We start from the raw sequence: 25,463 nt of genomic DNA on the forward strand, positions 1-25,463 counted from the left end.
TCTTTTACCTAGGGTCTATAGCAACAACCGTTATTATGATTATTGTTATTAAGGTTATAATGTACTCCCCTATGTTTTATGAAAACCACCCTGAGCCTTATGGGAGGGCAGTATAGAAACATAATAAACAAACAAGGTTAATATGTTAACATTTCATTTCTTGGTGCTCTGGAACCTTTGTCTCTTGTAGTTGATAAATATCAAATCTTGCTCACAACCACAGATTTTAGTTGTGCGTTGCTAGTTTGCTAGCAATATTTTGGAGTGTTGCAGCTGTGGATAGCAGCATTTCACTGTTCAAGTTTTGCTTTTCTTAAAAATAAAAATGCATTCACAGTAAATTTTCATTGAAAGCACTTTATTCAGCACTTAAACTCTCAGGGATGGTTGCCCTTCTTCCTCTTCAATTATGCAGTTTTTGTGAATTATAAGCAGCTATAGTTTTCTAATTAAACTTATACGGATCATAAGGCAGACTCATCACATTGAGAATAGCAGACTATAAAGAATAACTGTTTTTGTTTAAACAATGGCACCTCGTTGAATGCCAGGGGGAAAGTTTATGGGGGGAAAAGATTTGCATGTCCAAGTGAACACACACATTCCTTGCCAAATAAGTTCTAGAATAGTTCCATAACATATTTGTTCATTGTAAACTTCACAGTAATGCTATCAGATATTGTATACAAAATATGTATGGTCAAAATATGTATAGAAATCTCAAAATGGTTTGGAGATGAAACTTTGGATTTGGGATTAATAGAGATAGGTGCCAAAGAATACTCCTTACATTCTGAATTTTTGTAGTAGATAATAAAAAAACTTTGTCTGGAACCAGGTAAGCATGAGCAGAGGAGATTTCACAAAAACAGTCTTTGACAGTATTCCTTTCTTTCTGCATTATCTGCTAAATTTCCCACATACTTTGGAATCTCTTTGTTCACTCTCTTCACTCTGACAGTATACCATTATGCAAACACGTATGAATTTATCAATGCACATAGAGACCCATAACAAAAACATCTCATTAGCATCCTAGATAATAATTTGTACTTCAGAGTGATGTCACATGCTCAGATGTCATATGCTCATGTCTTTCTTTTCCCCAGTGATGGCATAGGTACAGGGGTGGACAAACTGTGGCTCTCCAGATACCCATGGACCACAATTCCCATGAGCCCCTGCCAGCATGCAGGGACAAGAGCTTATGGGATTGTAGTCCATGGACATCTGGAGAACCATAGTTTGGCCACCCCCTTAGGAAAAAGTTGTTCTTACCTTCACACTTGGGAGGCAAACTACCAGCCATTTCTGTCACTGTATCTACCTATCTATCATAAGGTTGGTTTCTTCAAGGGGGAATTGTGGAACAGTACATTTTGATATTGCCTATGTTGTGTGATTCATACCAGCCCTCCTTTGCAGAGAAGAGCTGAGGTCCATTTGTTGTGGCCTCATTCCTTTCTGCTCCAAGAATTTGAAGCTGAAAATGAAGCCATTATTCCATAGTGGAACCATTGACGAGATTAATGGGTCCTAGCAGTGCTGACAGCCCACGGCAGTCTGTCGTGGAAGCCTTAAAATCATCAGGTTCCTGCTTAAGCTGGATACTAGTATTTGTAAAAAAATGACAAATTATTATAAAGGTCTGAAAATGTTTCTTACACTTGGCTCTGGATTCCTATCCTGGATTATAGAATGAGCCAAAATGAAAATACAGATATAGTACAAATAAATAACATTTATCTGGTTAGTAATAGTAGTTTACTTATGGTGACTATATATTGTGTTATAATCCTGAAAATTTATCTGCAGTGTAGTTGACATGTGACACCATATTTCTCATTTTTTCCCCTCCCAGCCTTGTCCATTTCTGAAATTTGTTTGAAATTTTATATAAAGCTATGAACAAATCATGCATGCAATACTTATTGACTTCTCTTTTTCACTAACATTCATTGACCTTTTAGGTCAATAAATGTAAAGTTGATTTAAGAAGTCAATATGCCTTATTTTAATTTAGATTAAATTTTCACCTGATTCAGCACTCTTTAGTTCTCGTTTTATAAATAAAAATGCTCATGTCAATTCATTATTAAAATTTATGTCAAATGGAAAGTGTTTTCCTGTAAGATTGGAAATCCCCAACTGAGTTATTATTTTTAAGTATTTCCAGCTCAGTGTTTGAGAATGACCTTCCTGTACCCTATTACACATCAGGCCGCTCTTGAATTGACTACTGTACAAACCTATATAAATGTCACATTGTGTAGATAATTTTATATAACAAGGAGGAATGTTTTCCTAAAAGAAAGTTATAGTTTACTCTATATAGGCACAGCAACATGTCTGGCACAAATTATACTCCATGTCAAGTTCATTTTATCCATTAAATTGTAGTCCAAAAGGCTGCCATGTCTAATCTTACTGCCCCCTAGTCTGATAGTAGTTAGTGCTGCAGAATCAGAACTTAAGCAGTTTGTAAAGTTTACATCCTTCTTTACCCACCCATCCTTCTGTGTTAGATTTTAATGTGAAGGAGTTAGAAAATGCTTTAATAGGAAATAAGAGATATTGGCATTCCTGTTCTATGAACATCACTATTTCCCTGAGTACTTTGCTTAGCATGGTCAAAAATATATAAGTTATATTAATTTTTGTATACTTTTTTGACAATTATAATATCTTTCATTTGTTTCCATTTTTTAATCTCAATAAAATAACTTTATTTTTTTCTTTTAGGCATTGATTTCAGAGTAAAAATAATTTCATTAAATGATACAACACTGAAACTTCAGATATGGTAAGCTTTGTAAATAGTTAATGATTATTTAGAACAATGGTTCTCAACAGGGAGTTAGGCCTCAAAAGTGAGTTGCAGCTCTCAGGCCCATTCTGCGCGGTGGCAGTTGCAATGGGCCACCAGCGGTGCAGTGCTGCGGAGCATAAAGCTCTGAAGTTTAATGTGTTCCCACAGGGGATATTTTGCAGTGCTGGATCCACTCCGGTGCCAAAAGCATCAGCGGAATAGTTCCGCCACACGGGGGCTGCAGGGGACTTTTTATTTTGCAGGAGAGTGGGATTGCATTCCATGCAATCCTTCCTTCCTGCAATATAAAAATGGTCTGCCCTGCAGCTCAGCAAAGTGTCATGAAGTCGACCAGGGCAGTCTCTGCCCCCCTTTGGGGCATTCTTTGCCCGATTCTTCCTTGTCCACACAGGCCTGCTGTGGGACATACCCTGTTGGCCCCCATGGTGGCTAAGGGAACTCGGAAGAATCCACGTTCCCTTAGCACAGGGCAACTGGATGCCTGATGTGTGGCAGGCCCAGGAGGGATCCTGCCCAGTGGCTGTATCATATGGAAGTGGGGGTTTGCTCTACTTCCAGACTGCCCTCTTGGCCTTTTCTGCCCATGCGGAATTGGCCTCAGATGAATTGCAAGGCCTTGAAGGAGGAAAAGGAGTAGCTTCAGCCATCCTGGGATCGCCTTTGCATAGTCTACAAATTGGCAGTGCAATCAGCTTATCGTTTAGTAATGCTGCATATTAAACATGAAAAACAAAATACAAACTTGTTCAGTATTACATGATGAAGGACTAAGAATGAAGAGTTAAAATGTAGAAATTCAATAGTTGTACAGTTTTCAAATCTTAAGTACATGCTTTTAAGAGTTCTAGAAGCTGTTTCCTTAGTTTCTTCATGCTTACTGAGAGGCTTTTGTTTCTATGTTTTCCTAAACATTTCAGTATTTTTCTGTTGAGTGCCTTTGAACACCCCAAGTTTCCTTCAAGGCTGATAACATCTGTCAGTACCCCAATCTCTGTTTCTAAGAAACACAAGTTTCTTTCTAACTCCTGTCCACAGCAGTAAGTTTCCAGGAAAATACTCGCAGTTAATTTCCCTTGGTTTCTTCTTTCCCTAGAAGACTTCTGTCATGAGCAGGTCTGCTTGCACCATGGGTCTCATCCACAGAAGTTCACGGGCTTCTGCCATGGCATGGTTTAGTGTTGTGCCTTTAGATCAGGCTTTCTCAACCAGGGGTTTCTTGACAGTCCTGGAAGGGTTTTCTAAATGTGTGGGAGTTAATTAATTTTAAATATATTTTACATTATGTTACACATTTATCAGGTGATATGACCATATATGGTCATGTTGACCCCCCTCAAAATGTCCACTGATGGACCTGGAGGGGGTGTGAATGTGAGTGGTCCAGGTGAACATATACACAGCTATGTTTCTCAACCATACTCTGCACAATCATGACACATCTGGGGTTTCTGAAAGCCTGAAGAATGTTTCCGGAGGTTCTGAACAATAAAAAAGTTGAGAAACACTGCTTTAGAGTGAAGAAAATCCTAGAAAAGTCTTAAGCTTTAAAACAATTGTTTGCCTGCCAGTGACTCAAACCTCATTGAGGTTCTGCCATTTAAGTAACCATTTGAGAATAATACCGAGGCCAAACCTGGAGATCCAATTCTGGAGATTCATGGAGACATCTGATTTTCATCTAAAATATTATGGTCCTTAGCTAAGGGTTTGGAAACCATATTCTTGATGTTGTTTTAGAAGTTATTTTCCATTGTTAATGTTTGAATTGCCTGTTAGTACTTTGAAGCAATGTTTATGCTTAAATCCAGCTGCAAGATTATCTTTGTTAAACTTTGAAATGTAGTATATCTTAATCCAGAGAGTAAACTGTTAGATTTCAGACTCAATTTGGTTCTGTTCTAACTTAACAACAGAATTATAGATTGTATACCTGGTGAGAGCTAGGATGCTTAGATTGTGATAAATGTTTTAGAACTGCCTAGCTAGCGATGTACCTGTGAGGTAGATCTGATGTATGAACCTGTCAAATGATGTTTTGTAGAGGTGTGGTCAAATGAACTATAAAATATACATTTGTTTATGTTAAAATTTGTCCCTAAGCAGTACTAGTCCTGACTTTCACGCCAAGTCTTCAATAAGCTGTCTAGTACTATGCAGTAGCTAGTGAATTGTTCTTTGAGCTGCACAAGCTCGGGTACATGGTAGACCTGACAATTTCTCCCCTTTCCTTTAGCCTGATTGGAACTCTCAATCCAGTACCCAGTTCTCTCTGCCAAACACTATTCCCAATTTTCTTATCTGTGCAGCAATGCTTTCAGCTTAGTCTGCATCCAGACTATTTAGTCAAAATTATCTTCTCACTAAATTTTCCTCAATGTAGATGTTTTCACAGCTAAGGCTCAGACTAGTCTTTTCTCAACACAAGTCTCACTCATAAAAAACTAAATTCCTCAGCATTATAGCTCTCATATCACTTTTCTGACAGATGTTGCTGGCCAGTCAGAGTGCTTGGAGCAGCCTATCAATCAGGAACTTTGCCATAGTAAAGAATTAACCCTTCATTTCCTGGTTCCCTGATATTCCAGCACTTTGAGGGTTGTCTTTAAATTCCTGTCCATCACATCACAGTTATATTTTCACTTGGTCCACTGGGTTCACAAGGGTAAATTACCCCATATATTCTATTCACAGAATCCAAGACAGATGAGGCAGAAATGTAAATCTGTTTTCAACTACAGAAAATACAACTATCTGATGTGAGACTAGACAACATTTCAGTTTATAACCTTTGTATATTTTGAGGGTTTCCTGATGTTCCACTTGTGTATCTGTCTAATGTCGTTAGTAGCCACACAGACTGACTTGATGCAGTAGAGCTGCAGGCAAAATATATGGCACAGCTGTTACATCATTGTCTGATTAACTTCTATGAAAATTAGTTGCTATCGTATTCCAGGCATGTTTTCAAAGTAATACGGGGGGGGGGGGTGTTAAAAAAATGATACGTCGAGGAGGGAGCTCAAGAATCAGGTGCCTCTCCCCCATTACTGTTCTCTTTGCACCTAATCGTATTATTTGTCGGTACTGTGGCATATTAGGTTGGTCTGTTAATCATTCAGTCAACCTGTCTTATTCTTTTACAAGGCCAATGTGGAATTCAAAAATCGGGACTATTTGCATCCATACTAACTAATTTTGAATAAAATCAGTATTGGAGTATCGACGTACTTCAAAATAAATGTTATTAGGTCAACGGGTATATATATGCATAATTTCTGCTTTTGTGCTTATGAAAGAGTGCCATTAATGTGTAATGGCTGTTCATTCACATTATTGCAGATAAGTTTTGATAAGTAATTCCTTCCAATGTTATTTAGGGACACTGCTGGCCAAGAACGATTCCGTACAATGACTACTAGTTATTTCCGTGGAGCACACGGATTTGTTCTTGTCTATGATATCACAAATACAAACAGTTTTCAAGGGATTGCAAATTGGATGGAAGCTATATATGAGGTAAGTCCAGTTTTAAGAAAGTTAAGAGGTTAGACTAAATGTTAACTAAGGGCATTTTCAAGACTCAAGACTAATGGAAAAGGACTTCAAAATGTAATCTTATAGATTGTGGAAGGCAAACTTGAATTCCTGTGTAGTTTTTCCTCCCCTAAATAGATATTTTATCTACCCAAATAGTGTTTCAGTATTTATTTTCACACAATGTGGTACTTGAAGTCTAAAAATATCAATAAAATGAAAATCATCTTGTTCTGAACAATGATCTTAAGTTGTACAAATGCATGACTACAAAGGAACTTACACTTTTAGCGCCTGGCATAATTGAACTGGAGTTTCATGACCAGTGATCTTGGCAGAGAGAGCAGAGTTACATGAGGCTTTGATGTGGGTGTTTTTTTGTTTTGGGGTTTTTTTTGCTTGCAGTGCAAGACCTTTTTACTGAGTATACATAGCCAATTCATTTAAGATACTGAACATTCATGTTATTGAAGTACTCCTCCTTGTGGCTGAACATAGCAAATAATCTTGAACAAGAGCAGGCTGTTAAAAGCAGTAAAATTAGTCTGTTATTTCTCTCTTAATGAAAGAACTTCTGTTCCCTAGTTTGAGAGATGAGTGCAGGAAGGGGAAGTTTCAAATAACAAGATTCCATGTGAGCATCATTTTTAGCATTTCAGTTGAAGCAACGAGAACGCGTTTCTAAAAATGCACTGAATCTGTTTTCTGCAGTGAACCAATCCTCTATTTATATTTGAAAGAACAGTTCTTAAGCTATATATATTGTTCTCACAATGCAGGGATAGTTTAAAAACACTTTTGCACATTTCATATTTTTCATATAGGTAATTTTAAAAAAATTGTTCAAAGTGAGATGCAATCATAAAGGTAAAAGGTAAAGGTATCCTCTATGCAAGCACTGGGTCATGTCTGACTCTTAGGGTGACGCCCTCTAGCGTTTTCATGGCAGACTCAATACGGGGTGGTTTGCCAGTGCCTTCCCCAGTCATTACTGTTTATCCCCCAGCAAGCTGGGTACTCATTTTACCGACCTCGGAAGGATGGAAGGCTGAGTCAACCTTGAGCTGGCTGCTGGGATTGAACTCCCAGCCTCATGGGCAGACAGCTTCAGACAACATTTCTGCTGCCTTGCCACCCTGCGCCACAAAAGGCTCTTGAGATGCGATTTACAAACATGTAAATCGATAAACGTATTCAAATCAAGGTATCTATTTGCTATATTTTAGAGATTTATTATAATTTTATGTAGAAAAATTAAAATTAATAAATAAACCTGCAGTGCCTTCTAACAACCAGCATTTGGATTTATTAATCCAGGTTAAACTGGATTATGCTTTGCTGTTTTACCATGAGTTTGCTTCCTTTGGATGATTTTATGATTCTGAATTATCAGCTGCATTTCTGAAATGAAATTAGTTGAGAAAATAAAAAGATAACATGGTGGTGCTAATTTTACCTGGTGCTGTATTACTAAAATGAAGGAACTTGCTTGTGATTAGACATATAGGCCCAAAATAAATGACCTTACTGTACTTTCGTGAATAAATATTTTGGGTTTTTTAGAGGTGACCAGAAGCTTCATTCTGTGGCAGAATTCATAAGCATAATCTTAAACAGAATTGCACTCTTCTTTTTATTTTTTATTTTATTCATATAAAATATTTCTATATACAGTACTCACCTTTATCCTAAGCATCTCAGGACCTAGGGTGGGTAACAATAATGCAAAAATTTGTTATGTATTTCTGGTTGAAGATCTTTTTCTCCCAAACATCACTTCTAGTAATATTAGCATATGAAGAGATGGATGATATAGCATGACAATCACATACATTGTCCATACTGGCTAAACTTTGATTATCTGAAGAATATTCATGGCTTTTTGGTCACATAGTTGCTAGATGCCTAATTCAATAAAGATTAATGGACATGAGTTTACAAGTAGATCATGGATTCAGGTGTGTAGCCATGTTGGGCTGAAGTAGCAGAACAAAATTTGAGTCCAATGGCACCTTTTAAGACCAGCAAAGTTTTATTCTAGGTGTGAGCTTTCGTGTGTGTGCACATTTCCTCAGTAGATCATGGGTTACTTAAATCTTTTCCCATAGCTCAGCTGATTTACCTTGATGATCTAATTGTTATAGAATATAAAAAGGCATTTATTATAGCTTGAATGGCTATCTTATAAGAGCTGTTACAATAAGATCTCATTTGATGATTGAGTGTGCTTCTGTGACTACAAATCCATGGAAGATCTGGTTCATGTTATACTTCAGTGCCCAAGATTTGTAACTGTATGGGAGAAATACCTTATAATTATTTGACATTTGTCAGGAAGGTCAGAGCAAACTAAATTACTTGTGTTATAAAGACAGATGGACCACAATGCAAATTGCAAAGATTTTAGCATATGTCATCTAGACACAGTTAAGATTACTGAAGCAAATTATATTTATAAATACATTTGTTTATTAAGTCCATTTATGGATTTAGATTTATTAATAGGTATATGCCAATCTATTATTGTTTTATTGATTATTTTATGTAGTAGTTTGTAGTGATATTGTAATTTGACATTAATATTTCTGTTTTCTTTCTCTTGTGTGTTTTCTTGTTTGCTGTGGATGAGCTGCAGCAATAAAGTACAGTAAACATTAACATGCAATCTAAAGCCACTCTGTGCCTGTCCCAACACTGTATCTCCCCTTTACCTATGCAGCCCCAAAATGTTATTAGGAATAACTGTATTTTACAATCTTGCCACAAAGCCAAGGTGTAACTCTCCTTAGGACTGCACTGAGAAAGGCTACTGGTTCCTTTTTTTAAAAAAAATAAGTTTTAACTATTATAATATAGACACACTACATAATGTGCATTACATGGGAGAAAGTGTACTCTGGTCTCTATCTTCCTTTTTCTACTGAAAACTTGCTACTCACAGCCACCTCTTTAGGTAAAAGATCCTGGTTTTCCGCTCCCTGCACAAACATACAAACTAATTCCCCATGTTAATCTAAATGTATGTTCATGAGTTTGCAGGGGTGTGGTAATGTGCACACCTTAATCTTCCCTTCCTCACTTGGAGTATAGTAAAGGAATCGTGGTTTGAAACGGCTCTATTGCATTGTTTACTGGATGAATATAATATGCTGCCCAACTGAACTGTTTTCTGTAATTGTGGTTATATACTAATGTAGGCGCAGAGGTTAACTGGAATTAGTTTCTCTCTCCATGAAACTATGAATCTCAGCCTGCTTTGGAAGCCCTGATTGAAATGGTGAGGGTAGGGGGGTACAATCCAATTAAGCAGTGTGGCTGCATTCCTATGTTATAGTCAACCTGTGTAGTTTTAAGCCCAGATACCTTCATTGTAGACCACACAAGAAAGCAAGAAATTGAGAGGCACAAACCTGGATTTATATCCCACTATGTGTCAGCTTGACATGACAGCCATAGGTTTGTAGTTCAGATATCTAACAATGTCTTCTTTGTTTCACAGAAAGTAGATGACAATGTAGAGGTGATACTATTGGGTAACAAATGTGATAAAGAGGCAGAACGTGCAATTCCAAAACACAGAGGGGAAAAGGTAGGCATCAATCACAAATACATGGTCTCGTTTCTTAAGAGCATTTGTATGTAACTAGGTATAACTATGTAACTAAAGTTTAACATGGCTGTTAGAGCCAGCAGTCTGTGACTCTGCTCCACTTGCACGGCTCCAGGTAAGAGGCCCGGCCGGTGGGATGGAGCGCTTCCCAAAGGCCTGGAAAGGCCTCGCACAGTCCCCGGATGTGCTTTCAAGGCCTGTGGGAAGCCATCCAGTCAAGGGGGGGTAGGGAGGAGAGGGAGCGCTTCCCAAAGGCCTGCAAAGGCCTCGCACAGGCCCCGGGTGTGCTTTCAAGGCCTTTGGGAAGCCATCCGGACGAGTGGGGGGTGGAGGGGAGAGGGAGCGCTTCCCAAAGGCCTGCAAAGGCCTCACTGCCGCCCTGGGTGTGACCCTTTCAAATACCGTTCTTACGAACAGGTTTTGCCACTAGTTATATTATATTTATATTAAAATTGACACTGACTTATAGACTGTGTAGTTCCTCGGACTGGCTTAAGGTTGATTCATGCGTTACAAAATCCTTGTGTGCCCAAATGGCTGCCACAAGGATTTTTTTCAGCATATGCTTGGAGTTACATGTTCAGAACTTCATTGCTATGCATATGTGTGATCAATTCAATTCAGGAATGTGGTTTTGGGAAGAGAAGCCTTGCTTATGCCATTTCAACATTGCATCAGTATGTAAGGTTCTCCAGTAGGACAAACAACGGTTCTCTAGGGGTTGCTTCAAATAAGGAAAAAAATGTCAAGGGAAGGTTTAAATCTTTATGGACCATAACCCCAATCGAAATTGGGCCTGTGTGCACACATGGGAACTCAGGGCCATTCCACACCAGGATCTATGTGGCAAATTGGTTGCGGGATGAAAAAACGGCATTTTAAATTGTGGAATTTGTCGTTATGCATACCTGGCTTTGTAGTGAAATCCAGTTGCATTTCTATCGTTTCCCACAGGTTTCCGGTCTTGGCAAAAATCACTAGCCAGGAAGCAATATTGCCGAGCTCGTCCCGCCCCTTGCCGTCAAGCAGCCAATGGGCGGCTGTTATCATGATCCCAAAAAGCCCCTATCCCTTTAAGGAAGTTAGAAAAAAAACACGATGCAACGAATCTGCGTTGATTTGTTGCAAGGGAGAGACCCATCTAGCTAGCTAGCAGGTGGTGTTTGAGCTGCCGTTTCATCGTTGCCACACTCCCCCCGAGTGAACCCCCCCCGGCACGGGCGCGATTTTCGGCCGAAAATACAGTGAAAAATAAAGGGAAAATAAACCAGCAAACAGGGCTGTGTGTTGTTTCGTGCTTGGTGACTTAAAACAATACTGCAGCCAGGGAAGCCTTGCTGGGTAAATGAAGGCTCGCCGGTGCGTTGATCTCCGCTCGCTCGGAGAAAAAAAAAATGGCGATCGCTTCGCCGGAAGATCAGAGGAGAGAGCTAGGGGGAGGGACTTTGCAGAAACCGCAACAATGGTAACGCACAGAACTTTCCCGCTACTGTTGCAGATTGGTTGCAAGAGTGTAGCACTTTCCGGAGGGTGAATCCACTTTTTGGGATTTTCCTGAAAGCGCTACAATGAAGCGCTTTTTGCGGATCGGTTTCAGGAGTGTTGCAGATTGTCAACGACGTTGTGCATAACAGCAAAACAGTAGCCATTGCAATTTGTAACCATTGTGCTATTTTGGACGAGTGCAGAATGGCCCTCAGTTCTGAGCATGGAACTTCCAGTGCACTCTTGACTAAAAGTCTCCAAAGTGGCCGTGTGAGGAGTTTAAGGACTTAGTAGAATCCTTGCTTTGTTCATATGTACCTCAGCTGTCCTCTACTTCTCTCCTTACAAAATATTCACACTGAAGGGAATGTTTACATTGCTTAGTACAACCCATGAACTGCATACCTTTTTCTGGCTTCTGAACATAGCCCTATTCCTCAGAATCATTCAAAAACTCATGCTTACAAAACCATATCCATCTAATATTTACAATTTTGCTGCCTTTTATCATTATGGACTCATACTGCTACTGACATTTCTTCTGAACCTAGCACATCTATATGTACAACATGCACATAATAAGGAAAGGGTATCCTCCTCACCCAGGTTTGAGTACAAGACGGCCACAGTCCAAGTCTTCCTTTTGGTTAGCTATGCCTCAGGAAGAGTCAGAACTCAAAGAGGGTCAAGGTTAGCAATATCTTGAACCCTCTCTGGTCAGCAGTCTTTACCTGACTGACATGCGACCGATCTTGGCCTTTCCTAGGCTGACCTAATAAAGGCCTACCGGAGGATAGGTTAACCCTAGGATCTTCCAGTGGGTGGGGCCCATGGTGGGTGGGGCCCATGGTGATAGACGGAAATCTGAACCACTGGCTGTCTTGAGCTGGGCCTTCCCTTTTTCTGCTATACCCACTCCTGATGTTTCAAAAGGTAGCACAAGCCCCAGGAGGCCACAGCTGGTCTGGCCTCCTCCTTTGGCTTATTCCCAGATGCATACTGCTACCTAACCTCCACCTTTCATCTCAGGCATGCATTAGACCTGCTTTGAGAATGGTTTCAATGCATGTTTGGGTATGACTTTACTGTAGCTTCCTTCCCCATGGCTTCTTGCTGGACTGCTTGCTTCAATGGTATTTGGTCAAGGCAGTCCCCTGTTGGAATGACTTCTGGACACAGGTTTTGTTACTTTTTACTTCATTAACTATGCAATCCCAAAATCTATTAAGAATCCTACTGAAGTTTGTCTAGGAACTTGCAGGAATATGTTCCTAGGATTAGACTGTAAGTAAAAGGTAAAGGTATCCCCTGTGCTAGCACCGGGTCATGTCTGACCCTTGGGGTGATGCCCTCTAGCGTTTTCATGACAGACTCAATACGGGGTGGTTTGCCAGTGCCTTCCCCAGTCATTACCGTTTACCCCCCATCAAGCTGGGTACTCATTTTACTGACCTCGGAAAGATGGAAGGCTGAGTCAACCTTGAGCCGGCTGCTGGGATTGAACTCCCAGCCTCATGGGCAGAGCTTCAGACTGCATGTCTGCTGCATCACCACCCTGCGCCACAAGAGGCTCTTAGACTGTAAGTAGCTTTAAATTAAAATTAAATTGTGGTTTGTCAGCTTGCCCTACTATTGTACTGAAGATGGGCAACAAAAATTCACAGAGTTGTAAATTCTAACTTGCAAATACTAACTTGTTTTGTTGGGATGAGATTTTTTAAATCTTCCTAATATGACTGATTAAAAGGTTTGCTCTTCTTTGGTTTCTGCCTGTTGGCACAAATACCTCAATCCTTTTCATTTTCTCCACATAAGCACCTATAAAAAGTAACCTGTAATTAGAGCTGCTTAAAATAGCAGTAAATTCTATGCCTTTCCCCTATGCTAACCTACAGGAAAGACATCTGCAAGGGCACTGCATTGAAATTAGGTAAAAGAATTAAATTCAGTATTCAAGAAGTTATGATGGTTCTTTCCTTACTCAATTTATTTGACCTTTCTTATTTCTTTCCTGATGCCTCACCAGAGGAAGCTTGTATTTGAAATGTATCCATAAGAAATGTTACTGGAAAGTCAAAAATTCTATGTTTTAAAAGCTTTATATAAATAAATTGACTTTATTAACATTAAGGTTCTCCAGTTTTTAAATGCCACCCATTCTAAAACAAACATGGTATGCTAGGAGGATACTGATTTTTTTGGAAATTGTCTCAAAGATGGGCATGGGTAAAAACTTACTTTAAAAAAGGTGGGAAAAACTAAATTTAATGGGAATATTTCAGTGTAGAGTTAGCAAAGAATAGTTCAATTATGGTATGTCACATGCTTCAAATTAGACATGCTTTCAGGTACTTTTGCTCAGGTTCTGTTCACAGAAAAATTTCATTAAATGTGACAGTTCACAACTGAGATATTAATTCTGACTTATCTACTGATGTGCCCCCAAAGAAATAATTTATTGCTTGATAATTGAAAGATACCGGTTATGCATTAAAAACAATACTCAAAGGATTCCCTGCCCCCAAACTATTGCACTAATGTTGTTATACCCCAACAAAGAACACAAACAGAATAGGTACGGGTCTACACTTTGCATAACACAACTGTAAACAAGTGTTTTTATATAACTTAAAAACAGGAATGTGACATACCACTCTATTACTTGTACTTGTTTTGGGTTTATCTAAAATATGTCAGTAAAGGGAGGAGAGTTTTGGCTAGCTAGAATTCTACTGAGATACACTGGGAAAACAGTTTACTATTTTATTGTCATTATAATAATTATAAAAGGACAGGTTTTGATGTTTCTTTGCTATGAATTACTTCTTTTACTTTTATTCTTTTTTGTTTTCCAGCTGGCGTGGGAGTATGGAATACCCTTTTTTGAAACCAGTGCTAAGGACAATATAAACATTGAACTTGCCTTTTCAGTACTAGCTCAAGAAATATTGGACAAGGTAGGCTTTTGGGGAAATGGGTGAAGTTTGAGATGGAAGTAGAGTACACTGTCACACCCCGAGACTGAATCCTGTGAACTGAGAGGTGTAGTTGAAGAACTAATACGAGCCACTTCTGTATATTGCAGTCTTTATTACACTGATAAGAGTAGTTTGGAAGAAGGAAAATATAGGGAAGAGGTTTCTTAGACATGTAGCTCTACTGGCTACATACATACCTACCTACACCATATATACATACCTACACCAACCTACAAACCTATCTGCAAAAGTAGAAGTGCTTTTGATCACGCTGGATTCAATTGTCATTATATGACTCAGGAATCTAAATCAGTTACCCTCCTATTCTGGAGTCTTTCCAAAACAGCATCCTGACTCAAAACTTAGCTAAGTTGTTACTATTATTTGGCCTTTTATATAAGGACTAAAGTGGACTTGAAGAGATGTAATTCTATCTAGGATGGCATTGTAAATGGATGTTAGATCTGAATGCAGAATTTAATTTGGAATGGATATGAACTAGTTCAGATTTTAAAAATATATAGTTACAGGAAAATTCAGTTCCTGTAAGATTACACAAAATCCCTCAGCACTTTAGAGGCATAGTATATGATGAGGCCCAAGGGCTGAATCCTGCCACTTCACTCCATTGATGAGTTCCAGCAGAACAGAGTGGTAGGATCGAATTGACATTTTTGTTACTTAAATGTTCTATCAAGACTTGTGATTCCCTTTGAATTTGTTTTACATAAACCATTCCCCCTTACAGTTATCATCAATAATCAATAACCATAAATAATATACAAAACTTGTACTTCTGATCAGAAATGCATCCTTTTTTTTAACTGAAATAAATGAATACAATTGGGAAGGGCAATTTAAAAGTTGCTATTTGTAGATAAACATGTAGTCAGGTGGCTTCCGATTGACTGTACTATTATACTAAAAGTTTTTATTTATTTCTTTTTCTTTGGAAGAATAATGCATGCATTTTGGTGGGCTGATAGATGCTATCCCAGGAAATGGTCAAAGGATACACAATGCATGTTATTTGTCAAAAGTGATAAGTAGGTTTGTGACTAGATAGGAGATTGCCTGACTCTCATGTCAGTTGCTTTGGAAGAAAGGAAGAGAAGCATGATACAGACTAATTCCAAACATAATTTCATTGGGACTATGAGATCAATCTTTATTGTTAAAAATGTAAAGAATGGTTCGTATTGGATCTCTAGTTCAGGTATTATACACACATTTAGAGTACATACTACCTATGGGAATCCCTATGAAGCATGGGGCCACAATTAATAATTATTTACAAGATACTGACCCTGTCTTTAAACCCCCATAGGGCCATCACAGCAGCTAATTTCAAATCTTATTCATCTGGCAAATATTGTCCAAACATTCCCCTCTCACAGTAATTACAAGTTCTATTGATAATACTATTCAGTGTTGTTGCTCAATTGTATTGTACCCACTCCTATGTTCCCATGTTCTATGTACTCTATGTTCTACCTTGTTCTATGTAAACCGCCCTGAGCCAAAAGGTGGTATATAAATATAAGAAATAAATAAATAATAACACATTAGATAACTGTGCTCCATAGGATCCAGGCCAGCATAAAGCAATATGTGCAGTTGTAGGTCTTCCCTACCCTACTCCATCCAGTATCTTGTGAGTACTCCAAAATGCTGATTCTAATCGTGGTAGGACTCACATGGCCAAAAATCCAGGCAAATCATGGAGTGCACTGCAGAGGGGAGAACAGGCTGTTATTGCTTCTGGACAATGAACTTGCCACTGACAGAAGACCACAATTTTGCTGGTTCTGTTTCCTAGGCCTAGTTAATCCCCCACCCCGAGTTTCACTACTTCTAGCATCACCATTTCAGAGGTTTGCGGTCAGCTGGGGGGAAAGAGGTAAGTGGGAAACAACTGTGTCCTTGTGCTCTATAGGATCCAAGCTGTTATATCAATAATCAAAGGCACTTAGCCTTCACATAAACTGTTCCACAAGATTTACCAATTATTTTATGCCTCATCTCAAACAATGTGAAAATGCCTTACATAGTAACTTAAATTGGGAAGAACTGAAGTGTTGCCTTTTTCTGCTATTTAGCAATTTCAGGAGTACTTTTTCTTAACTATACATTATCAATTCTAATATTGCAGATTCTTCTGCATAATGTATGTTTTGACAAGATCCAAGAGACAATTAGCTTCAGGGTCAGGGAAATGTCACTGAACTGTCTGACTCATCTGAAGCTGATTTTCATTCACTGTTACGAATCCCCTCTTATTTATCTAAAACACTGGAATCCCACCTATCTGTCCACTTAAAAAACTGAGGCTATGAACAGTTTAAAAGGCTTTAATAAACAACTTTTAAAATAGTGCATATACAGTCACATAAAACAAACAGGAAGGAGATGCATTCAGGGAATGCCAGATGAAACCAACAAAATTAATTGCCAGTATTCTATCCAATCATGCACTGGGACTGTAGATGTGTAGGCCAGCTGCTTGGATTTTTTTTTAAACTACTTTTAGTCCTTTAGGGGGGTAGCCTCTCCCCTTCGGAGCATGTCAGAGCCATTTTCTGGTCACATGCGCTGAGAGGAGGTTCCCTCCTTCCCCCGTTCATTTGCCACAGTTCCTTTTCACTTGGCTATTTTTCTTCATTTTTCACTACTGAGAATGCAGTCATATTTTAGAAAACTATATTCAAAAACGTTTTTAATGTAAACAAAGATGACACACTCTGATGGACATTTTCGGTTTTATGCCTCAGCAAAGAGCATGATGTAGTTGCCTGCAAACCAAAAACTTAGATTCAGTCTCCAACCTGGAGCCAGTGCAGCTGAGAGAGTACAGGTCATATGTGTGCCCTTCGAAGATTCTTTGTAATGACTTGTGCAACTGCATTCTGGACCAGTTAGGAGTTTCTGGAGCAGTTTCAAGGATAGCCCAGTGTAGAGAAAGTAGTTGGTAGAGTCCGAGGACCTTTGTCCTCCACAAACCTTCTTCACTCCAGGTGCTGGTATCATCACGGCAAGGTAGAAACTAAACGAGTATAACCTGTTGATACCAGACCTCTTGGTTCAGAACCAGTGCTTTCCATTTGGTAGCACCTTTCTATCTGTATCCTCATTCACATCAGGAATAGGGTGACTATCAAAGATCTTCTGCACATTCAGTGCCATGGCCCACTTTGAACCTGAGAAATCAGCCTTCTATCTCAATCTGGTGGTGCCACCATCAATCCCACTGTTCCCTCCTTAGCAGATACTGGGTTCCAACTGTGAAGACAAAGGTTCCTGGATCTGGCCTGAGTTCAGGCCTTCTCTCTGATCTGTCATCTGATGACACTGTGGGAGATCCAGACCCTATTTAACCAAGTATACAGAATTCAGCTGGATGGCTGTCCGTTGGTGGCAGAAGAGATGCAAGCTGAACAAAGGCACAGGTTGATTATGCCACCTATAAGGTGTAATCCATCTCAGCACTGAACTTCAGAACAGCTAACTAGCAAGTGATTAATTGGGGAGGGGGTAGCTGCTGATCTTATGGGAAAAGATGACCACTTATCTTGACCTCTTGCCTGCTGCCCCCCCCCCCTCAAAAAAACCTCTTGTCATGATTGTTCGTACAGAGACTGTCTAAGCAGCAGGTAAACACTGGGAGGTTTGGGGACAATTAATCACCCAAGTCCATGGCTACTTCAATTATGCCCTATTGTGAACTGCAGCCCATGCTGTTAACAACAGTATTCCTTAGCTGGGAGTGAAGAGGTCAAGGATTGTGATGATCCTTATGGGTTCTTTTCCAGTTTCTTCTTAGTACCTAAGAATGATAGTGGACTTCACCCCATACTGGACCTCCACAGTTTAGGTTCTTCTTTTATTGTTAAGGAATTTAGGATGGTTTGTTTATTTAAGGTTTTACAATTACTTAAATAGTTGGTCTGCTGTTATGGAGTTACAAAATGCATATTTCTATACATCCTATCAGCAGTTTTAAAGTGTGTCTTTATTATGTTTGTTTTTAATCTGTTAGCTGCCTTGATGGCCCTGATGAGGACAGAAAAGCTCTGTATAAATTTTGTAAATCAAATAAATGTATTATCCACAACTCCTTTAAGTGCTTGTGGGGAGTCAACCTAACCAATCAATGAATTCTCTGCTTGCTAAAGTAACCATTGCCTAAGCTGACAGTAAATGTGCTTTGCAGAGTTCTCTCCTATTTCACATAGTAAACTTGAGGCTAAATATTTCTCTTAACCTGCTACAAAAGTTCCCCACTAGCAAGCTGCCCTAGAATAAATACTATGTGTAACTCCATAGAAAATGGCCACGTATTCATTTCCAGGTGAAGTTTTAAGTAGCTTAAGTAAAAAATGTATGCCTGATCATTTGAACAGGATCTCCACTGGGTGTCACCCCACTGCAAAATACAGTTCTTCCACCAATTGTTTCTTCTAGCAGATCCTCATGTAGATGTTTTATGTTCTTTAAAAACTTATGTGAGACACACACATGGTTATTTTGCTAATATAGGGCAATAATTGGGTTAAATGTACAGATATTTTAAATAAGTATATCTATTAACATTCTAGCATTCAAACAAATAGTTCTCCGTATTGTTTCACCTTGTTACGATCCAATCTAAATTTAATAGCAGCCATCATTCATGGATCTGTATGACCTTTTAGTTTACAAGGAGTATCACAACAGTAGTGCACTCATAAGCATTTACCTTTTCATGTCCACTGTAAACCAGGTATGGATGGCAGGTCTTCAACAGTAAAGTATCTGGGAGGGGGGTACCGAACCTGCCCACCTTCTGCATCTTACCTACTTGCATTCTGTGATACCCGTTGTTTTTTCCACCTTCCCAACTCCAATAATAGAACTGAGCCGGAAATGGAGAAAAGTGATTGCAACAACCAAACAGATGAGGGAAGTGAGGTTTGGGGTACTCTTTGTACTGTTGAGATAAGAAACATACACATTGCTTAGAAACAGAACTGTGAACTGAGTTCATCTTATAGACCATCTTGGATTTACAGATTTCAATGGTTACAGAAGCATAACTGCTTATCACTGCCCTATTGTGGTACTCCTTGTAAACTAACGGATCTGATAAAATCCATAATGATTTAAACCCAAAGTATTTGCATTTCTAAAGTCTGGAGGCACTGGACTTAATTCAGTATTTGCTTTTTCTTTTATTCTTCAGAGCTCCTGCATACCACTCAGCTCAGATGTGGTAGACCTAAGTGGAAATGTACACAAAAGAACTTGCTGCAGATTATGACTGACAGTTTTGTGTTAGTTTGTCTGGTTATTGTTTTCTAGATACTAACAGTATTTGTTTTAGAAGTTTTCAAATGTTTTCTTTAAAATTCATTAAAGTGTTTCCATATTTATAAACTGTATTAAGCAGACGCCTTGGTTCCAACCATAGTTCTGTTGTTCCAAATAATTTTGTAAAGAAAAACCATTCTTTAGGCTAGCCCTAAAAATTTTTTTTCAAGCTTCAAGGTATCAGGAAGTGATGTCAGCCAGCCACGCTTCCCTGCCAACCCCCCAGAAGTGACATGTTTCTGAAAGTGACATCATCCAGATACTGTGTAGGCCAGACTTTTTCAACCTTCTGACTGTGGAGATACCACTGAAATATTTTTTAGACTTGGTGGTACCAGGAAATGGTGTTAGCTGGCCATGCCTACTCACCACGCCCCTCTAAAATGATGTCACCAGAAGTTATATCACCCATACACTATGTATGCAATTGCCCCAGCAGTCCCCTGCTCCTAATAAGCAGCCTCCTGTCTTCTCCCTGGGGATGAGCAGATTTCCTTTGAATGTATCCATTCAACTTCTGCTTGCTACACAAATCCCATGCAGCACAAAGAGAAAGTGGGTGGGGATGTGAGGTGTGACAACACCCAGACACTTGCTTACAAGTCCCCGTTTTCCAAGTCCCCCACCATCCCCATCAAAAAGCATGTGTACATGTACACTTCTTCACAGTTAAACAGACTTTCTGAAGCATTATATATAGGTAGAGAGGGGTGAGAGGTTACTTGCCAGGAAGGGCTAAGTAGAACCTAGTTGCAGAACTAACCAAGCAGTAAGTATAGCTAAGATTGGGTTAATGCATTTGGTAAGCTCCAGATAGCAAATTAGCATACAAATAATAAGTTAGTTAACAGATGTGAGAACAGAGATATTGGGTTCTTATGTCACTACACATGCTAAGTCAGTTCTCTCCTAAACCCAGAATTAAAATCTTAAAGGTGTCACTGGACACAAACTTAGTTCTTACATCTGTTGTTAACTCTTTCAGTGTCTGTTTGCTAGTATCCACAGGTATTAATCCTGGTCTTAAAGGTGCCACTGGACTCAAACTTTGTTCTACATCTATATATTTTCAAAAACACACCTATGGTATTTGAAGCTTTGAACACACTTTCCATATTTATAAACTGCATTAAGCAAATTCTGCTGTTTTTTTCCTTTTGATATTACTGATTTTGCTAATAAAATAGATATTGTGATAATATTTCTTATTTTAAAAAATTATTTCTGTAGGGTTGGGTCCTAAGATGCTTTCTGTCCATGAAACAAGAGCTCCTCTGATAGAGCCATGCAGAAGGGAGACAGGACTTTTTTCTGATTTCTCACTTACTGTTCCAGGCTCATATTCCCCCCTGCCCAACACACTTCTTGTGGGACCATGAACCCATAGGAGCATAGTTGGGTGGGGAACCAAAAAGTTGTAGTAAGCAAGGAGAAATTTGACTCTGATCACACTGCTTAGGATCCAAGTCCTAGTTTATGATGAGCGGGGATGAGAATGGGGACATTTGGGAAGAGCTTCTAGTCTGGATAACGGGGTTGTGGAAGGGGAATAAAATTCTCATTTTGCTCTGAATGACTCCATTTTTTATGGATTCAATTTCACTTAAGTGCAATTTTTTTAGAAGTCCAATCTTGTGTATGCTGACATTTGTAATTATGCATAAGTACAACTACCCAGACCTGGGGAGCCGAGATTTCTGAGGTTAAGTATAATCAGCCCTGGTTAGTATTTGGATGGAAGACTACCAGAGATGCTAAACAGAGGCAGGCAGTGGTAAACCACTTCTGAACACTTCTTGCCTTAGAAACACCATGGGGTTTCCATAAGACCACTGCCACTTGATGGCAAAAAGTTTTTTAAAAAGCAATACTGCTAGGCATTAATGTTTTTCTTGACTGTCAAACTTGAGGTTAAGAAAAGTGTGTGTAAAATGTAAGGCGAGTGATCACTGACAAGAATGTAATGTTAGAACCATCGCTTAAAATAAAATTCTTAGGTACACAATAAATAAATGGACTCCGGGGAATGGTAAAGGACAGGAAGGCCTGGAGGATCATTGTCCATGGGGTCGCGATGGGTCGGACATGACTTCGCACATAACAACAACAACAAATAAAGAGAGCCAGCATTACAGAGATTTACTATGTAGGTAAATTAAATTTCTATGGTAGCATTTGTTCTAAAATTGCTGCCACAGTTGTGGATATCCTGCTGAAGCATTACACTGTTCTATCTGATCCCATACTAGGAATGTTAGAAAGGATCTTGCAGAGGAAACAGTAGCTTACTTAGATGTATGAAGTGGCCCAACGTCAGCACTGTATTCATATTTTAGCTTCAGCTATCCATCCAAACAATCACTTTCATCTCTTTGTGGACAGAAGCAGCACTGTCATCTTGAGCATCTGAGGAGATGAATGGACTCAAGTGTGTTATTTGAAATACACTGTACTGGCTTTCAGTACGAGGAAGTTGCTGTAGTCTTTAGAGTACTCCTTGAAGGTTCTGAGGATTTTGCTCAAAAAGATTCCCATAACTGACTGGAAAACACGATTTGCTAAAAACTGTATATTGGATAGATGGGTTCTATCTTTTCAAATAAATGTAATTTGAGCTAGTTGTGAGTTTAGTTTACAGCACTGTACTATGGAAGGTTTCTAAATTAAGACTCTGGAGCAGACTCAGAAAACATTTATTGGCATACAGACTCTAGAGCAGAGGTAGTCAAACTGTGGCCCTCCTGATGCTGGCAGGGGCTCATGGGAATTGTAGTTCATGGACATCTGGAGTTTGACTACCCCTGCTCTAGAGTATAATAAAATATGGTGCTCCAGTTGTGCTGCTCCTATTGCTTCAAATAAAGTAAGAAAAATTCCTAACACACCCCAAATCTGGCATTTTTGGGATTTACAGGCAATTTTCACACATCAGTAAAAGCGTTACGCCAGCTGAATGTCATAGCACTAAATCATATTGCACCTCCCAGCCACTCATCTTTTTGCTGTCTCGCCTTTGTCTGCCTTCTTTTCACACATCTTACCCTCCACATCTACTGCTGGAAATGTCAGAAGAGAGCAACAGGTCTTATAATATATGTGACTCGCTTCCACCTGTCAATCAATCCAGACAACCAAGCCCCTTTCTCCATGTTTTAAAGGTCCCACAACACTTGCTAATTAAAAAAAAAATCATACTTCTCCGTTGAAACACCTATGTATGGAATCATAGATGCATAATGCTTTTTGAATGCCACTCCTTATGGGATCAAAGTCCTTTGATACCTTTAAAATTAATCTTGTCTCTTGATTTTTTTTGGGGGGGGAAGAAAAATTTAGAGAGGCACACTTTGTGTTACAACTTTGAAAAAAAATTCTTTTATTTCTGGCATTGCCTGCATGCTTCTCCACCTATTTGTTGCTGCACCAAAGATGCCTCTTGGGAAGAGCCTGGCTGACTTGTGCTACTTTCCCTTGATGCACCTTCAGAGGCCCCTCTCTTTTGCCAGAGCTGGCTCAGCTGCAGGCCCTGGTTGCTGTGGCAACTCCTGGGAGACGGGAGGTGGCAGCGGGGGCATGACACCAGGTCAGGGCACTCAATGTTATAGAATTCGTACAGGAGATTAATGGAATATTAAGTATATACACACACACTCATATTTTTATCAAATTAGCAAGAAGTCACAGACTCTTGTATGAGTCGTTGTTAAACTTTGATGAAGTCTACTTACATTCACCTCTATCGTGCTTTAGGGGAATCATACTACCGATCTGTAAACTTACTATCAACACAAAATAATTTCTTATTTGAAATTAAAAATGCCTCTACTGATATGTAAATGATAATAATTTATTCACACAGAAATTTAAAGTCCATCGCTTACCTGACTTAGATGAGAATTTGGAAGTTGTAGTTGCCAGTCTTGTGCTAACACTACCCAGGAGCATACTGGGCTTTTCAGTGGCAGGGGCTTATTCTCTCATATAATTGTATTCTGTGTTAATTCAAAAAGTGTTACTGGTTGAACGCAGAATATATGCACAAGCAATGGATTGTGAAAAACTGGCACTTTACCGCAGATATCTGTATAAAGAATTACCGCTCTGAGAGATTAATGTTGGAAACTACTCAGAGGATATAAAACCAACATACTTTTCAAAGTGTCCACTGTTATTAAGCATTAATCTTTGTCAAATAGTCATCTTCCTATAGGGCAGAATGTAGTTCCCCCAGTCAGTGAAGCCAAGGCAAAGGGAATGTAAAAGGACCCAGAGGACAGAACAGAAATGCTCTTACTTCTGAGAAAGGCACTGTTGCATCTGTAGTTCTGCCCAGGACTGAGCTATAATCAAGCCTATACTGTAATTGACTAATTTATTGCTAGATCCCATCTGCTATCTAGTCAGTTTAAAGTGAAACTGACCAATAGCCTGCACTGGTTGGAAGATCTATCGTGTGACTTTTGTATATAAATCAGGGTTGGTTGTGGGTTTCTTTGATTCAGGTTTTGCCTCTTTGTGCCACCATGCTAGGCTCACTATAAAGAGCTGAAATGAACTCCCAGTGTCCATGGATCTAAGAGGGACACCCCCCCACACACACACCTTGCTCCCAACAGGTTTAAATGTAGGTGATGCAGCCAGGTCAAGATGGCCCAAGCTGAAGTGCTGGGAAGGAATTCCTGGACACCAAGCACCCTGCTGATGATAGGATCAGTGAGCAGGCAGAACTGGGCCTGCCCTCCATCCTTCTTCCATGGATTTAATGGAGTAAAAAATGGATAGGCAAATGGGAAATGACTAGGCAAGCTTTGTGGAATTTGGAAGCAAGACGTGTAGGCTCCAGCCATGTCCCTACACTTGGAACCACCTAGTGAACCTTAAATGAATCTAAGTATAGGGTTGCCTACTGTATCCTGAGAAAGTTCTGGAGAGCTGGGACCCTGGTCCTTGTGGAGGGGTTAGTTTGGGATGAGAGAGCTCGATGGAAATGTGAATGCTATAGTCTCCCTTTGTAGCCTCAACATGGATAGCCCTGATTTGCATACATCTAAGCTAGATTTTAAAAACCAGGCCAGGAGGAATCCCACTCCTGTGGAGGACAGCCCTTGAATGTCTCTCTCATCCCCCCCCCCCCCGCTTGCGCTGTGTGACGGGGCCAGATGACAACACAAAGGACATAGAAAGTGCCGTCTTAAGCAGTTGCAGACACTGAAACCACCAGTTGTCCGGAGGTGCTTAAAACTGCGCAGCCGGATTCTGTGCCTATCTACTCAGGAGCAAGTTCTGGGAAGCCCGGCGAGGACATACTTATTCGGCAACTCCTAATGCTGGGAACTTAAACCCCACCGTGTGGAACGGGATTTATTTCCAAGCAAACTTGTCCGGCCCTTTTGCATCTCCTTAGAAACAAAACTAAAACGCCTCAGACGCAGCTCGCTCTCCCGCACGGGAAGCTTCGGGGCGGGCCTGAAGGCCCGTTTTCAAGGGTCCCTTCGAAACGAGCCCTCCGACGGCGCAGGTCGAGAACGGTCCGTCCACCCCGGGGGAGGCCGCCGCCGCCGCCGCCCGAAGCTGCAGGTGGCCTGCAGAGGGAGCGAGAGGGCCAGAGTTTGCCGGCGGCGCCTCGGCGCGCGCCACAGATCTCCCTGCGCCTCGTTCCAGGAGGAGGAGGAGAAGGAGG

The 25,463-nt window shown here is 39.9% G+C and overlaps 1 protein-coding gene and 1 long non-coding RNA gene across 3 annotated transcripts in view; one reads left to right on the forward strand and one right to left on the reverse strand.

Annotated features, from left to right (window-relative positions):
* The window catches only part of LOC143844818 (ras-related protein Rab-10-like), a 32,107-nt gene extending 11,186 nt beyond the window's left edge, over window positions 1–20,921 (forward strand). Inside the window, exons 2-6 of the mRNA XM_077352516.1 lie at window positions 2,743–2,803; window positions 6,208–6,346; window positions 9,864–9,953; window positions 14,315–14,416; window positions 19,656–20,921. Of these exons, the coding sequence (XP_077208631.1) occupies window positions 2,743–2,803; window positions 6,208–6,346; window positions 9,864–9,953; window positions 14,315–14,416; window positions 19,656–19,733 (470 nt within the window). The 3' untranslated portion in view covers window positions 19,734–20,921. The remainder of the gene's footprint in view (window positions 1–2,742; window positions 2,804–6,207; window positions 6,347–9,863; window positions 9,954–14,314; window positions 14,417–19,655) is intronic.
* On the reverse strand, window positions 18,932–25,391 carry LOC143844820 (uncharacterized). Of its 2 annotated transcripts, XR_013234148.1 has the most exons (4): window positions 24,386–25,391; window positions 23,665–23,775; window positions 22,073–22,189; window positions 18,932–19,403 (listed from the first exon to the last, which is right to left on the reverse strand). It is a non-coding gene; the product is annotated as an uncharacterized LOC143844820 (long non-coding RNA). The 2 variants fall into 2 exon arrangements; XR_013234147.1 differs by having other exon boundaries at window positions 23,665–25,391.
* Between the last annotated feature and the right edge of the window lie 72 nt (window positions 25,392–25,463).

This window comes from Paroedura picta, chromosome 9, assembly GCF_049243985.1.
Source record: "Paroedura picta isolate Pp20150507F chromosome 9, Ppicta_v3.0, whole genome shotgun sequence".
In the NCBI taxonomy this organism is placed as follows: Eukaryota; Metazoa; Chordata; class Lepidosauria; order Squamata; family Gekkonidae; genus Paroedura; species Paroedura picta.